Source organism: Rhineura floridana, chromosome 12 (assembly GCF_030035675.1).
Source record: "Rhineura floridana isolate rRhiFlo1 chromosome 12, rRhiFlo1.hap2, whole genome shotgun sequence".
Classification (NCBI taxonomy): domain Eukaryota; kingdom Metazoa; phylum Chordata; class Lepidosauria; order Squamata; family Rhineuridae; genus Rhineura; species Rhineura floridana.
The window spans coordinates 20,321,907-20,339,347 of NC_084491.1; the positions used below are offsets into that span (position 1 = coordinate 20,321,907).

General features: G+C 44.0%; 1 protein-coding gene across 2 annotated transcripts in view; it reads left to right on the top strand.

The window, feature by feature from the left end:
• Positions 1–7,415: 7,415 nt before the first annotated feature.
• The window catches only part of LOC133368508 (G protein-coupled receptor kinase 5-like), a 110,595-nt gene continuing 100,569 nt past the window's right edge, over positions 7,416–17,441 (top strand). The window contains exons 1-2 of one of the 2 annotated variants that reach the window (XM_061592797.1): positions 7,416–7,452; positions 11,923–11,995. In XM_061592797.1, coding sequence (XP_061448781.1) covers positions 11,944–11,995 — 52 coding nt within the window. In that variant the 5' untranslated portion in view covers positions 7,416–7,452; positions 11,923–11,943. Of the gene's footprint in view, positions 7,453–11,132; positions 11,769–11,922; positions 11,996–17,441 lie in introns of those variants that run through there. The other variant, XM_061592796.1, reaches the window with a different exon arrangement.

Below are 17,441 nucleotides of genomic sequence, written 5' to 3' on the forward strand. Positions count from 1 at the left end.
ATATCAGATGATGCTGTGCTTTGAAGGCCCAATTGTTGGGATTTCAAAGTGCAGCATGTGGCTTTGAAAGCCCTTTGCTGCTTGCAAAGGGCTTTCAAACAGCTTCACACAGGTCCTTTAAACCTCGGAGCATGCTGTCCTCAATGAGGGGGAAGAAGTTTCTATTCAATGGAAAATGGCTTCCCTCACCCAGCAGCTCCCTTACACCACTGAAAACTCCGAGCTTGGAAAAGTTACTTTTTTGAACTACAGCTCCCATCAGCCTAATCCAGTGGCCATGTTGCCTAGGGCTGATGGGAGTTGTAGTTCAAAAAAGTAACTTTTCCAAGCTCTGCGAAAACTAGAGGTGTAAAGGAGCAGGGCGGAGCTGCTTGCACAGGGCTTCAAGCAGTCATGGTGCCAGATCAGGTTGCAGTAAAGTACAAATTTATCCTGTCCAATAAAAGTGTTGGGATGGATTTGGTAAGAGAAGTGAAATGGCCTGAGAACATAATAATCTCCCTCGGGTGCTTCCAAAAGAAGACTGGATGCACATATTTTGTGTGCAACCTAGGCAATCACAGTGTTGGACTAGAACAGCCTTCCCCAAACTAGTACCTCCCCAGATTTTTGGACTACATACCCTTCAGCCTCAGCAAGCACATTCACTGGTCAGATATGATGATCACTGTAGTCCAAAATATCTGGAAAGCACCAGATTGGGGACGGCAGGACTAGAAGATGTCAGCTGACTGTACTGTACTGTAAAATCAAGTGTGACTCACGAGGCTGCTTTTTCATTATAGCTCAAGACCTGGCACGTTGTCCAAGGTTATCCAGCAGTGATGCAAACCTTTTATGAAATCTACACTTGGTGTAAACCAGCAACAATACTTGAAACCTGAATTGCCTTCAGCAGGAAGATAACTTTGGTTGCATAGGTCCATAGAAAAAGTCCCTGTGGATGTAATTCTGCACCCGCTTATACGGGAGTAAGCCCCATTGAATGTTCTTCTGAGCAAGCATGTAAAGCATTGTGGTGCATACTTTGAGTCATCTGATATCTCTGATTATAGGTGTGCTCAGAAAAGTAGCTTAATGTGCTCTTTGAATTTCTGACATCTCTAGATGATATTGGTCTAACCTACATTGTTCATTATAAAAGTGTTGTACATTGTTTATGATACCCCACTGTTTCTAGCACGGGAAAAGCTGCTCTGCAGCAGAGCACATGTGCTCTATTCTTCTCTACCCAAAATGGCAAGGGGTGCAGTATATCTTTAACTCTGACCCCATCTGCACTATGCACGTAAAACTTCATCATTCCACTTTTAAATAGTTACAGCTTCCTCCAAAGAATCCTGGGAACTGTAGTCTTCTAAGGATGCTGAGAGTTGGTAGGAGGCCTCTATTCCCCTCACAGAGCTATGATTGCTAGAGCAATTTAAGAATCAATCCCTTTTCAAAAGGCACTCTGGGAGTTGTTGCGCCCTTGGGGAAGAGGGGTTTCCTAATGACTCTCAGCACTCTTAACAAACTAGAGTTCCCAGGATTCTTTAGGGGAAGCCATGACTCTTTCAAATGATATAAGGGTGCTTTAAATGCACAGTTCGGATGGGGCCTCAATCTTTGTTCTATGGGTGGGTGGGGATGGATGTCATCAGATTATTTGAATTATTCATGGTTGCTTTCTTAAAATCTACTCATATAACAGTGTAGCTACTTGAGCAGCCGTTCCCAAACTTTATTTCCCATGGACCACTTGAAAGTTGCTGATGGTCTTGGCGGACCACTTGATGATTTTTCTGCCTGTTGTGGGTTCTGTATGATTTTTAAATTGTATTTTTATTGCTCCTTTTCTTACATTGTGTTTTATTGCATTACAACTTGTATTCCATAGAACTCAAATGGTAATACAATAAAATACAATATAAGAAAAAGGAGCAATAAAAATACAATTAATGAACCACTAGGAATGTTTAATGTGGGCATGCCATGGAGTAGCTGAATGAAGCTCATGGCTTACTGGTGGTCCACAGAATACAGTTTGGGAACCTGTGTGCTAGAGCCCTTTTACTGTGTTCACCTGTATGCAATTACATTGCAAAGGGAGAGGGGCAGGGCCATGCTTCCAGGGCCGATCTCCTCCACAAAGCCTCTAAACTGCATAGGGTGCCTGGATGCATAGAGCAGGCTTCCCACTGCAGACGTTATCCTTAAAACGTGCAAGAGGTATGCAGGCCAGGCAAACAATGACTCAGGCCCAGGAATAATATGTATTTTTTATCCTGCTTTTCCATATAAATGTGCTCAAAGTAGCTCCCAAGATCACAATGAAAAATGCAAATCAATACATTATTATAACAACAAATGCTAAATCATCTCAAAACAATCCAACAAATGACTCGATTTGATTATATGAACACTATAACATTTAGAGGCATAAGAAACTATCAGTCAATAAAAACATAATCAATTAAATGAAAACACAATAAACCTTCCAATGCAGTTGCATGTTGTCAATAATGTAACCAGCTGCTGCAGCATGGTAGTACTATACCAAATCCAAATAGGGATTTGATTCTGCTATACTAGGTCCAGGACTTCATTCTCTGCCACTCTTGTAGAAACACCCTTAAGATGGAATTTGCTGAGCCTGGCTCATGCTGTGCCCACACATCTAAAAAAGAAATTGCCCTGTAGTGTCCTGTAAGCTATTTTCAATTTCATGTGACATTTGTTTGTTCGTAGTGCTTATATGTGCCCCTTTCAGGGCAAAGCGCTCCCAAAGTAGCTTAGAAAGATAATTGGGGAAGGGCTGTGGCTCACTGGTAGAGCATCTGCTTTGCGCACAAAAGGCCCCAGGTTCAATCCCTGGCATCTCCAGTAAGGCTGGGAGAGAAACCAGTCTGGAACTCTGGAAGGCTGCTGCCAGTCAGTGTAGATAATACTAAGCTAGATGAACTTATGGTCTGACTTGATATAAGGCCGCTTCCTATGTTCCTTATTAGTTTCATACAAATCCAGGACAATGTAGCTTCATGTACAAAACAGAGATTCTCAGATGGAGCTGTATTGATTTGAGGCACGTTGGACAGGTGCCCAAGTGCTGATGCTTCTTCCTCTGATATCCTCAGCGATGGCAGTTGGTAACTGCTGGGAAGATAACGTGTTTGGCCACGTGGTTGGCTTTTTTTTAAAAATGGAGTTTTGAACTGCCTGCGGGAGCAATCCTAAGCATCTCTCCTTGGATGTAAATCCCATAGAATTCAATGATTTTTTACTCCAGGTTATAGGATTTCAGCCATCATCTTTAAGTTAGTTCACAACAGTGAATGAAAGAAGAGGTTGCAGTGGTTTGATGGGGTTAGTAAGCGCATTTCAGGAACAAGACTATTGGGAGCAATTGTATCTTGTATACCTTAACAAGCAGTCTTATATTTAGACATGTAGAAAGCAGTTTTAAGAGCTGCTGTGCTATGTCAGATCAGAGCTCCATCTAGTCCAGTACTTTCATCCACAGAATCCACTCAGATGCTCTCCCTGAGCAGGGAGATAGTCAATCCTTGTTGCGAACCCTGGGCTGCTGCTGGAAGGAAGGGCAGGATATAAATCAAATAATAAATAAATAAATACCTACTTTGTCATCAGCTTCTGGTTCTCAGAGTTATACTGCTTCTAGGTATGGAGGCTCATTTTCAGCTCTGAGGACTAATAATGGCTTCTTGACCTGTCCTTTATTAACGTATAAACTAGGGATGGAGAACCTTTGGCCCTCCAGATGTTGCTGAATGACAATGCCCAACAGCCCCAGCAAACATGGTCAATAGCCAGGAATGAGGAGTTGTTCAGGAACATCTGGAGGTGCAAAGGTTCCCCATACCTGGTAAGAAAAAGTGTTTTTTGTTAAAGTTGCCTAAGTTGATAGCAACTGCTTAGCTTATCAAGCTCACTGTGTCCAAAAAGATTACTTACTCATAGGAGAAACCCATTCTGTTAGGCTGAAAGTATCGGCAATAAATGGAATGGACCCGAGGAATGTCTATATTCACTGTTTTCTTACAGTGACTAGGCGAAATCACAGACAGTGGCATAATTCAAGCTAATAAGAGTTTCCAGCAACCCTAATCAGTTACTCCAAAGCATGGCAGCCTTATGGAAATCCTCAGAGGGCTTCTATCAGAGTTGCTGTGCATGTTGCCACATTGGCTTCAGAATATTTTCACATTGCAGCAAAGCTCATTCTGTGTTGCTCCCTTTACCCAGGAATAAAAAGGCACAAGATACGCCAGATGAGCCAAGATACGCCACTTGTTTATGAGTTTACAGTCACTGGTCTGCAGTGCCCATAACTAACATGTCAAACTTCCTCCCCACAGTTCATCTGGTGTGGATGACCTGCAAGGGAACCTGGTATTTAAGTAGAGCCCTTTAGCCTGAAGACTATATTATCTCTGCTTTGCCCTATGTGGTCATAGTAACTGTTAATGAAAGCATAGTTCAGAGGAAAAAACAACTTCCTGTGCTTGTGAGTGTGATGCCTGCCTGCTGGAAGCCAAAGTGAGTATCTTTTACAGTAGCTATGTTCTTTTGTGCTTTGGCTGATTGTTTAGCTCATACACATGCAAACTGCCTAAACTGGATGCTGCTTATTGCCCTCTGTGTAAATAAGTAAGAGCAGACAGAGTAGAGCACAGGACAAAACCGGACGTGTTTGCAATGGACATGAGCAATCTGGCTTGTATCACATTAGATGCAGGGCCCCACACCATGCTCCTTTTTTAGTCTGCCTTTCTGTACTTTGGGTTGATTCTCTATATCCTATATTTTGTCTCCTCCATCTAAGAAGACTGCCTGTCAGCCACTGGACTCAGGAGTGTCCATGCTAAGGCCAGCTTAGTTTGAACAAAGTACTGGCATATACTGGAGTTTGGTATATATTATAGCAGACTGCAGAAATGAGTAATCTGGTAAACCGGGTGGTTGAAAGAATAAAGAAAGGTAGTAATACTGGGAAATAAAGCCATGCTGAGCACAGGCATAATATGTGGGCATTGTAGAGTCATGAGGCTAGTGTTCACGCACACTGTCTATCTAACAAGTTGAAGGAGGGACATAAAGCCTGAGAAAAACAATCTGCTTATCAATAAATGGTTTACTAAAGAAAGAATCAGCAAGGCAAGAATAGGTTGCCTTTCTGTCTATTACCCTCCCCTGTTTCAAGCATTGGTGCTTTACCCCCAACAATATGGCCTTGGATGATTGTGAAGGCACTTCCACAACCCAATATCTGTGGCTTCTTTCATAGGGCACATACCTACCAAATGGTTGAACATGGATTACTCAGTCCTTCATTATTTTTAGCCACAGCTTGTCAAAATAGTAAGGGTTTTTTATTTATTTATTTACATGCGATACATTTAAAGCACATGGTTTTCCCCAAAGAATCCAGGGAACTGTAGTTTACATCTCACAGAGCTACAATTCCCAGCACTAGGGTTGCCAGGTTCAGGGCCTGACACTGATCCTGTATCTTTAGGAAAAGAGAAAGTCAGCCAAGTGCAGGTGTTCTTGAAACACTGTAATGGGAAAAACCACAAGGTGGAATTCTCCCTTCCGCCTGCACAACTTTTAAAGATACAGAAGACCTCTTGGAGTTCCCAGGATTCAGGGGTGGGGGGATGGAGGTCATGTGCTTTAAATGTATGGTGTGTACACAGCCTTAGTAGATGGGCCAAGTTTGCATTGCTTATCGTCAAAATAACTGCAAAAGTTAGCCACACCCATAAGTATGCAATAAGCCATGTTTGCTAATACACACACTAAAAATGCAATATATATATAAAGCACAGTAAATAAAAGCCAGAATTAAGGATTGTTTTTAACAAGCAATAAAATAATGGATATGAAATGCCACACTAGAGCAAATGCTAAAAACCATTAAAATAACAAGTTATCACCAAAATAGGGCACCACCATCACAATTTATAGCTGTCTCTTGAAAATGCTTTTGCATAGTTCCTTGCAGTAGCTAGTGTACACAGTGATACTATATGACACAGAAAAGTCAGAATCTGACAATAAATAGTATCTTTTTTGAGATGGCTCAGAACGTTGGAAGCTCCATCTAGCTCAGCATTGTCCACATTGACTAGCAGCAGCTCTCTAGGCAGAAATCTATCCCAGCCCTACCTGGTGATGCCAGGGATTGGACCTGGGGCCTTCAGCATGCAAAACAGATGTTCTACCAATGAGCTATGGCCTTTCCTCAAAGGTTTTTGAAGGGCAAACCTAATAAAATGAAAATCTAAGATAGCTATTTTGGGTCAGAAGAAGAAAAATTTCCAAATCCACAGTTGGCAATACAATTATTAGGAGTAACCCAAATGTCACAAAGGTGTGGCAAGCTTTTGAGATCTCCAGAACTCTTAATCAAACAAGATGTTACACAAAGCAGGAAGGGGGGGAGAGAACAAGTTCAAATTTTTGAACTTTGCCAAAAAGTTCAAATTTTTATTCCTTTTTTTTCTGCTTTGTGAGTTATTATTAAAATTTATGTCCCTCCTTTCCTTCCAGTAGGAGCAAAGTGGTGGCAAAACCCCATGTGTTAAAACAATCCAAACATCTAAAAAAAAATTCTAATACAGATACAGACTGGGAAAGAACTCTGCTTACTTGATTAAAAGTTCTGGAGGACTTGCCAGTTTGCTGGGGGGGGGGAGGGAGAGAGGGAGGAGTTTGGCTAGTCCCAATAATGGTTTCCCCCAATAAAATAGTATCTGGCAACTTAAAATGACATTGCACATGCAGAAGACAAAATAAAAAAGTAGTGTGGAAGATCTTCCATCTCAGCAATTCCACACAGGCCTCTATGTGGAGCAAGAGGAGTCCAATGATGTCAACTGTCAATCATGTCCATTGGCATAGTGTGAAAGCAGATTGCTATGAAGTGTGAGTTCAGAAAAGGTCAGGTTAACCAAACAGGAAACTCTACAGCTTCAACTCTACCATTGCAAAAAGGACCTGGAAAACTGTGAACTTTTATCAGACAGGTTTTTTTGTGGAAAGCACATTATCTCTGAAGTTTTAACATCTGCATTAGAGGTAATTAGAGGTAAGAGTATGCAGAAATAATGCAATCTGAATTATCTTATGATATCTGGAAATCCAGTCCTTGTAATTCTGTAACTTCAGGTAATGAAATTTAGAGACATACCTATCTGAAGAGTTCTCCATTTTTTTAAATTAGGTTTTATTAATTTTCAAGAATGCATAAAGAAAATACTTAAGAAAATAACAAACATGCATTCACTTTTTCAGTTGGCAGGAAAAATACATTTTAAAAATAAAGAGTGTGAAAATGTACAGTGTAGTACAAAGAAAAATACCAAACAGAGTCCTACCTGATCTTTCACAGGGTCGCGCTGGAATATCATGCCAACAGAGCTGCATATTGTCCAGAATCATCTTGAGGTGAGATTTCATTTCAGCTGTGAATTCCATAGATTCCCATAGCATGCTGGGACCATCTGGACTTCATTGTCCCTCTCCATATGCATGATAACGTAAAACCATACAGCATAAAATGGATCTTTTTTTTTATTTATCCTTTACTGAAAGAAACGCTTTGTGTCAATTTCTCTTGATGCTGCCAAGAACCACACTTGATATGACAAAGTGTCTACTGTGGCCCCCTCCATGTGTTTCAAAAAGCCAGTAAGAATCCTTCTTGTGTCCATAAGCAGAAAATTAACAAGCTCTTTATTTTCACTCTCTTTATTCTGGCCAATCCCAAATGTTACATAATGCTAATGTAGAAATCAGTAGCAGGTCCTCTTTAGTGATCTGGTTAATCTCTTCAAATATTTTTCTCCAAAACACACCTTAGGTCAGTCCTACCACAGATGGTAATAAGTTCCCTTACACTTCCTCAGTGCCAGCACAGGGGAGGCAATGTCCTATTGATATAAACGTGTTGTTGTTGCTTAAATAGTTAATTATAGAATGTATACTTTGGGCACAACTGAAGAAAGTCCTACTTCTGCGTCAATTAAAGATGATGGGGACAGAACTAACAACTTTCCCAAGAAACTATTTTCTAAAGATTCCAGTTTCACGATTTGAGAGTCACCCCAGCCCTATATATCTGCATCCAGTAGTATAGTGGTGAATTCAGAAGTGCAGGGTCCCTTCCTCTCAGTCACCACAATGCCCCCCCTTTTTTGCTACTGGGTCGAGAATGAGATCCTTGTTAACGCCTTCTCCCACAACAACAGATATCCCTAGGAGCCAATAAGCATGAAAGGGGGAGTGTTAGCTGCTGAGAAGAGTCTCCTCAATGGCTGACTTTCCTCCTTTCACTCTGATCGGCTCCAGTCAGCAGGGAAGGACAAGGAAGCATGTTAGAAAGACTCTTCTCAGTGGCTAACACATTCCCCTTTCATGCTGATTGTCTCATAGGATGCTGAAGACATTGGGACCCTGCTCCCAAAAAGGTAAAGGTCTAAAAAAAAGCCAAGACCCTGGACAAATACACCCGTCTGTATCACACAAAATCTACCTTGTTCCAAAACATTTTTAGAGCAGGGGTCAGGAACCTCAGGCATGGGGCTCAAATGTGGCTCCCAGCCCTCTCTGCCTGGCCCTTGGGACTCTTATCAGGTCATGTCCTTCACCAGGCCTATTTTTGTGTGTGTCATCTCTGATAGCTTTTGCCTGGCTGGGATGTGTCCACAAACTGTGATAAACGGGTGGCTGGTGCCCATTGGGACTGGTGGGGCAGCAGGCAGGGAGCCCAGACAGTCGGCAGAGTCAGAGCCAATGAGCGGTTGAGCCGGCTCATTCTTGTTTTGTCCCCATCTCCCTCCCTGCTGAGTTCTACAAAGGCAACACCGATGAAACTAAGGAGGGAGCTGACAGCCAGGGCCACCACCACCCCCGACTGCTTGTAAGTAAAAAGGCAGGCAGGTGAGTGTGGGTCACAGGTTAGTGGGTCAGTGCCCTGTTTGCCCTTATGGACCAGCCTGCACTGGTGATAATGCCTCTTGCTTGCTTGGATGGAGAGATGTTGGTGTGTGGGTACAGAAGCTTCTGACAATTGTGTGGCTGGAATGGATTGGACACAGGTGAGAGTGGCATCTCTTGCTCCGCACACTTGGCCTTTGGCCATGCACACTTTTGTCTCTGGCTCCATCATGGCTGGCATGCTGCCTCCAGAAGGTTGCCAACAAGGGAATGGTGCCCTCGGGCTGGAAAACATTCCCTATCCCTTTCCTAGGGGCTGAAAGCTTTATTATCTCCCATACCGGTTTTCCAATAAAGTATATGTTTAAAATGAATTCCTAGATGCTAAAGTTCTAGTTCAATTGGTTGCTTGTCTATTGACCATAAGAGTGTCTAAGATTTCATTCCAAAGATAACAGCCTTCATTTCCTCCACCTGCTGTTGGCCTCTCTGCCTTCCACCTTACAAGTCCCAGTGGGCACCAGCCACCACTGAGTGTAGACTACCTTTCCAGCTTGTTGTGAGGATAAAAGTAAAAGCAAGGACTATTTACAAGCACAATATATTAAAAAATCAGATAGAAAGCACCGACAGGGAGCTCCAGGTGTATCTCTTCCGCCATTGCCTTTCTGCAGATTGTTGTGAGCTGGGTCCAGCCAACCAACCAATCATCTTAATTACAGGTTACAAATATTCCCATTCACAAGTAAACCTGTTAAACGACCCAGTCTTTATGATATGGAAGGGCTGTAGCTCAGTGGTAGAGCATCTGCCTTGCATGCTGAAGTCCTCAGGTTCAGTCCCCAGTATCTCCAGGTAGGGCTTGGAGGGACCCCTGGCTGAAACTCTGGAGAGCTGCTGCCAGTCAGAGTAGACAATACTGGACTAATTGTGACAGCAACTAAAAATGTTGCAGTCCCACCCCTCACCCCCGCATCACCCCAGTTATCCATACTGGTGGTTCTAACTTTTTTGGTATGGTAACCCACAAGTCCAAATTTACTTGTGATGGATCACCGGCATCAATTCATTGTCACACGAATTTTGGCCCTTAGGTCTTCAGCAGCTGTCAGTTTCATGCATTCTAACTGCAAGTTTGCCTGTTTTACAACCAGAGCGCCTGGATATCAGAGGTGAGCTGTAATAGTCACTCAAAACAATTCCCTCTATAAGCACCTTGTAGTGAACTGTCAATGAATCTGCTGCCAGCAGCCAGAGAGAGGTCCCCACATGTTAAAATGTCAGACTTGAACCTTACCAGTGTTTGGTTGAGAGTGTCAACATAACATTATAATATGCCAACAAAAGAAAAAGTTGTAAGAGGCATTCATCATACCACTTAAGGATTACTGCGACCTGGGTGACCTTGGGCCAGTCACTGCCTCTCAGCCTCATGAAAACCCTATTCATAGGGTCGCCATAAGTCAGAATCGACTTGAAGGCGGTACACTTACATTTTATAAAGCCCACAATCCAGTTGCACAAGCTCCAGGACACACAGGTTGGGATATTATTATTATTATATCCCGCCCTTTCCCCCAGCTTAAAAACATACACAGAAGGTTAAAGACTAGCAGAGGGCTGGAGAACCTTTTCCGGCCTCAGGGCCATATTACTTCCTGAGGAACCTTCTGGGGGCCATATCCTTCTGGTGGTGTACGGGGCAGCAGCGAAAATTGGGGAAGTAATAGTTTGGACTCTTGCCTTTGTGCAATGCAAAACTCTGAGATTGCTACACACTCTTCTTTCTCCATCCACGCGAGCAAGATGCAAGATGACAACTCAAGGCCACAGTCCAGCCAGGCAAAAGGACTTGAGGAGGGATGTGTTCTGTAGAGTCGCCTGAGGGCAGAGGGAGGGCTGGTGGGCAGCATTTAGTTTCGGGGGACCTGAGGTCCTGCCCCCCCCAAGTCTAGAGTGACCTCGAGGGAACAAGCAGCTTTCCTTGGCACGTGCCTGCTCTCTCTAGTCATGCTGGATGCTCAGCCTGATGACTGTTTCCAAGCAAACTACGTTTCCCAGAATGCACTGGAGTGCAAAACATTTGCGCTCTCCCGTATTCTCCCCCCCCCCGTTTTTGGAAGAAGGTGGGTAAAGGAGCTTACATAACTCCTAGAACGTTGACACATCTCTGCCCCGCCCCCGGGGGCGGCGACGTCACTGGGCCGGAGCCCCGCCCTCGTGGGACGTTTTGCAGCCAGTTTCAGATTGCTACAGTCTCGTTCCACTCCATGCTATTTCCTGCTGCCGCTGGGGGTGAAGAGATTCCTGCGCTCTTTCTCTCGCGCTCCCCGCTTCTAGCGTGGGGGGGGGCTGGATTCCTTCCCCCCTTTTTTCCCCTTAAAAAATAGAAGAAGAAAAAACCCGTATCGCGCCTCTAAACTGCGCCTGCACATCCCAGGGGCTGGACTTGAGGATTTATTCCCCCCCCCCAAAAAAATCTGGGTATGGTGTGCTGGGGAGGGGGGTGAGGGGGCTTTTTCTCAGCGTGGCTGACCCCCTCCACCCCCCCCACCCCGACTTAAGCCGAGAGGATTTACACCGGCGCCGGAAAACCTCCTTCCAGGGGGAGGAGGACAAGGAGGCGGTGCGCGAGTGAAAGGATTCCTTTGCCTGGATTGTATTGCCTTGCATTGCGGCTGTTACAACCCGGGCAGAAGGTTTTGCCCTTTCCTCATCCCCCCCCCCAAAAAAAACCTTATCCCGTCAGCCCCCCTTTCTCTCCGATCTTTTTTCTTTTTTTTAATCATTTTTTAGTTCGTCGGGGGGAAAAAGGAATATATGGGGTAAGCTACCTTGAGGACTCGGATGCTGGCGGGCTTTTTTTAAGAAGGAGGGGGGAATAGGAGGTGGGTCGGGGGAATCACCTTGCAAAGGATCTGGAAGAAAACGGCGGCTCCTTTCTTCATCTTCCTCTTCTTCTTCCTGACCTTGCCGCAGCATCTTTCAAGCTGGAGCATTATGGAGCTGGAGAATATTGTGGCCAACACAGTTTTGCTGAAAGCCAGAGAAGGTAAGAGAAAGGCGGGTGCACAGGCAACGCCACGCGTGTGCTCTTGGACTAGGTGAGAGTCGGCATCGGCGTCTCCTCTTTTTCTTCTTCCCAAACTGACATAATGATTTTAGCAGAAAGAAAGTTGGCCTCCGCATCCGGCCTCAGGCCCTGAAACTGTCTCGATGGGGACTTGTTTGATTTTCCTGGCGTGCCAGAAGAAAATCTGCGTATCTGTGTCTCTCTGTGTGTGCCCTATAGGTGGGTGTGTTGGCGCAGGGTAACTTTGTACTGATGCCATTTTTTTAATCCTTCCTCCAAGGAAGTCCAGTATGGTTTCTGGATTCTCCAGCCCAAACTTGTCTTCACAACAACCCTGTGAGGTAGGCTGTGCTCAGAGATAGGAGCTGGTCCAGGGGCACCCAATGAACTTAATGGGTGAATGGCGGATGTGAACTCTTCCACAGGCCAGCAAGTGATGAGAGGGGGACGGGAGTGTGACTTCTGCAGAGAATAGATATAGAGATGTGGACCAGTGAGACTATTACTTTGGTTGTCAAATCAAAATGTGGCATTTAAAAAAATAAATAAATAAAAAGATTTTTAATTAACAGCATGATCCTAAGCATAATTATTTAGAAGTAGGTTCCACTGAATTCAGTAGGGCTCATTCACAAGAAGTGAGAGCAGAATCACAGCATAAAGGTTTGGGCCGCCACGATAATTTTTGTTGTTGTTATGTGCCTTCAAGTCGATTATGACTTATGGTGACACTATGAATCAGCGACCTCCAATAGCATCTGTCATGAACCATCCTGTTCAGATCTTGTAAGTTCAGGTCTGTGGCTTCCTTTGTGGAATCAATCCATCTCTTGTTTGGCCTTCCTCTTTTTCTACTCCCTTCTGTTTTTCCCAGCATTATTGTCTTTTCTAGTGAATCAGGTGTTCTCATGATGTGTCCAAAGTATGATAACCTCAGTTTCATCATTTAGCTTCTAGCGATAGTTCTGGTTTAATTTGTTCTAACACCCAATTATTTGTCTTTTTCGCAGTCCATGGTATCCGCAAAGCTCTCCTCCAAAACCACATTTCAAATGAGTAGTAGTCTTTTAAAAGGCCTTTTTTTTAGGGGGGTGGGTTGTTTCAGTTCCCAGTGTCCACTGCCCCAGTTGGCTTTCTTCTTCAGAGAGGATGATTGAAATGTTGAATTTATCTGAGAGTTCAAATCCCACTTCAGCCAAGGACTTGTGTGTGGGCCTTAGGCTAAGGTGCAATCTCTTAGCCTCTGTATTCCCACCTGTAAAATGGGAATATTAATAGTCTAGAGTTATTATTAAGGTCTCTTTGGAAAGATGGGCAAGGTAAACATGGGCTCCTGCCAGGACGGGATATAAATTAAATAAATAAATAAATAAAGACTATAACATGTCTTGTACATTGAAAGTGTTATTATTATTGATGCCCTGACTAAACACCTTTTGCACATTAGAGCAACGAAGTGTATCTCTCTTTTGGGCCCAAATGGCACACTACACTAATTCCTGTGTGGTGCCAGGGTTTGGATGGCATTGGGCATAGACAGGCACATGTTTTATAAAGTATATGGATCCACAGATGAGATACATGTTCCAGATGCCTCAGATGGGTGCTGATGCATTTTCAATGAAAACAGAATCTAAATTTCCTAGGTAACTGGTGTCCAGCAAATAAAAGTTCAGGATATAAATATTGTGTCTGTGTGTATGGGTTGTATGGTGTTTTCAGATTGCTCTGGAGGTCAGAACTACATTGCCACTTACATGAGCGAGCTAAATAGTACCCTTGCTTTTAGACAGGAAGCTTCATGATGCGCACAGCACTCACTCTGTCTCTCTGTCAGATCTTGCCAAGTTGGAAAAGAGAGAGACCCTTGCAAGGCCCTTTTGATGTCCCCAGTAAAAGCATAGGAACATAGGAAACTGTTTTATACTGAATCGGACCATTAGTCCAGCTAGTATTATCTACTCTGAGTGGCAGTGGCTCTCCAGGATTTCACGCAGGGAATCTCTCCCTGCCTGATGTGGAGGTGCCGGAGATTGAACCTGGGACCTTTTGCATGCAAAGCAGATGCTGTACCACTGAGCTATGGCCCTTTATTCCAAAACTAGCAAAAAAAAACCTAGATTACAGGAGAACAGATGCTGCAGGTTTTGTCTATTACCTCCACATCTGTATTCCTCTTCACAAAATGCAGCACAACCAGTATATTGATTGGGTCCGATCACCATGTTTTCAGGAGAGTTTCTGCACTGCTCATGTTGATGTGGTGGGTCTGCTGGGATTGTTCTCCCTCATCATTCTGAAGAGAGATTCAGATGTAGCAATCTCTTCTGGTACAACAAGAACAGTTTATTCACCATTTGAATGAATGGGGCCAAATCCTGGTTGTCCCTGCATAACCTTTAAGGAAACAAAACAAAAAGCAGTTCCTGAATTCCTAAACCTTTTGTAATTGGGCTTGGAGCCTCATCGAATGACTAATTTTGTTGGGAGTCAGAGCCGTAGGTTCTGTCTGGTTACAACCCTCCAAAACAAGGGATTTTTTTTTTCAGGTTTGAAAGACACTTTTTCTGGAACGCCAAAACCTTAATCCAGGTGGTAAGCAAGTTGGCAGCATAAGAACTGAGTAGAAGAGGTCGCATTTTCCCATGGGATCCTGGACTGAGTTAGATGAATGAACAGGAAATGTAGGAAATTGCCTTGGACTGAGTGAGGCCATTGATCCATATAGTTCATGCCTTTAACCCTCCAGATGTGGTTGGACTGCAGCTCCCATCATCCCTGACCATTGGCCAGGCAGGCTGAGGGTGATGGGAGCTGGAGTCCAGCAACACCTGGAGAGCCACAAGTTATCCTCCCTTTGGCTATGTTGACTTGTTTCAGGGTTTCAAACACATTTTTTCCCAGCCCTACCTGGAGATGCCTGGAATTGAACCTGAGAACATAAGAAGAGCTTGCTGGATCAGGCCAATGGCCAATTTCGCCCAGCATCCTGTTCCTACAGCAGCCAACCAGATGCCCATGGGAAGCCTGCAAGCAGGACCTGAGTGCAAGAGTACTCTGCCCTCCTGCAGCTTCCAGCAACTGGTTTGCAGAAGCATACTGCCTCTGATTGTGGTGGCAGAGTTCAGTCATCATGGTTAGTAGTGATTGATAGGCTTATCCTCCATGAATGTGTCTAATCTTCTTTTAAAGCCATCCAGGTTGGTGGATTGGGACCTTTTGCATGCAAGGAAGATGCACTACTACCAAGTTATGACCCTTTTCTTGCTTGTTCTAATCTACACAAACGAAAGGTTCCAAAGGACTGTCAGCAAAGCTGATCCATGTCCACCCATTTGGCAAACGGGCTATATTGTTTCAAGGATGCTTCATTCCCAACACACTTCCTACGCAGCTGTCACTTCCATGTAGGAAATTGCTGTAGTTAATGTGGCTGTTTCTCTGAATATACAAACAGTAGGAAACCTTGACTAGCGAAGATCGCACAGTGTGTACACACTAAAATGGATGTGTGTGAGAGAGGCCCATGTACCGGATGCATGTACCAGGTGCAATTTCATCCAGTGAAATGATGATCTGGTTTCACCCAGTCTCAACCTTTCTAGCCATTTTAGTCAGTCTTGGAAAGGAGGAAGCTGGACTGTGGCCGCAAGACAACTTCCAGGTGTTCCTTTCAGCCACCTGTGGAGGGAGAAGTGGGGTATTTGGCATAAAAGACCCTCAAGAAAACAAGGGGAAAACGTAGCTCAGTGGTACAGCATCTGCCTTATATGTAGACAGCAGTGTAGTGGTAAATTCAGAAGTGCAGGGTCCCTTCATGATAGCCACAGACACACACGCCCTTTTTTGATGCTGGGTTGAGAATGAGATCCTTATTAATGCATTCTCCCACAATAACAGGCGCCTCTAGGAGCCAATCAGCATATAAGGGGTTTTTAGCTATTGAGAATAGTCTTCTCAGTGGCTGACATCTCCTTTCACTCAGATCACCTCCAATCACCAGGAAAGGACAAGGAAGCATGTTAGAAGACTCTTCTCAATGACAAAAACGCTTCCCTTTCATATTGATTGGCTTGTAGGATGCTGGAAATAGGGACCCTGCTCCCAAAAAAGTAAGGGGTCTAAGACCCCCCGAGACCCTGGATGACTACACCCCTGCATGCAGAAGGTCTTAATTTCAATCCACTGCATTGCTAGATAGGGCTGGGGATGTCCTGTATGAAACCCTAGAGAGCCACTGCCAATCACAGTACATCAGGGGTCCCCAATCTATGGTCCATGGACCACCAGTGGCACCCAAGCTTAATTCTGGTGGTCCCCAGCATGTCTGTGAAACACAATTTGAATTCTATAGAATTCTATGGAATTAAAATTGCAATACAATAAAATACAATGTAAGAAATAAATAAGTAATAAAAATACACTAAAAATCATATAGCATCTAGCCCAGCGCATTACAATTTGGACAACATGCAGGGAAAAAAAATCATAAAGTGGTCTGCCAAGACCATCAGCAATTTTCAAGTGGTCCGTTGGGGGGGGGGGAGGTTTCGGAGCTCCTGATATAGATTATACTGAGTTAGGACTCACTTGAGTATAAAGGGAATTCTGTCTTTGTGTATAAGAGTGCGCCCTGGGAGGGAACGGATCTCTGCACACATGCTAGAGGCCACCACTAGCTAATACTTGTGTTGCCTTGTGAATAGAGGGATTGGACTGCTGTTTTCCCCAAATCTGCATTTAATTCTAATTTAAGAAAGCCTTTGTGGTATAGTGAGGACTTTGATCAGGATAACTGCATTGATGTGGGCCAGTCACCATCTCTCAGCCTAACCCACCTCAGAGGGTTGTCTTGAGGACAACGTGGAATGGGACACCCAACCACATATGCCTTTCTGAGCACCTCAAAGATGTGAATAATGTTAAAGAGACAGAGAATAAACTGTCCTGCTGATGCTTTTAAGTGAAGTTGATCAGTTTTTAGTTATCTCCTTAGTGAGAGGAAGCAATAAACACATTGACTTTCAGATGAAATTTATCTGAACAGCGAGAATAGCCTCTACAAAGATGATAGCTTCTTCCCCCTAATATTTTGAAAGCTATATGTGTTTCCCACACCCTTCTAATCATTAGAATCAAATGTACCATGCATACGTGCAGCTGAACATTGACTTTTGAATTGGAAAAGTTCCTTATCTGATAAGTAAGAATATTTTCTGTGCGGTGTAGTGAGTATTTTCTGTCTGAAGAAGTTGCTGTAATTAGGGCCTGGATGGAATTTGCCTCCAGAGGGTCCTGAACCTTACCTGTTCCTCCACTGCCAACAGCCTTCCCCTCATCCCATCTTCACGATTCAGTTGTCAACCCTTGCGTGTATCCTCCAAGCAGGGCCGGTGGCAGGCATGACTGGGCCCTTGGGCACCAG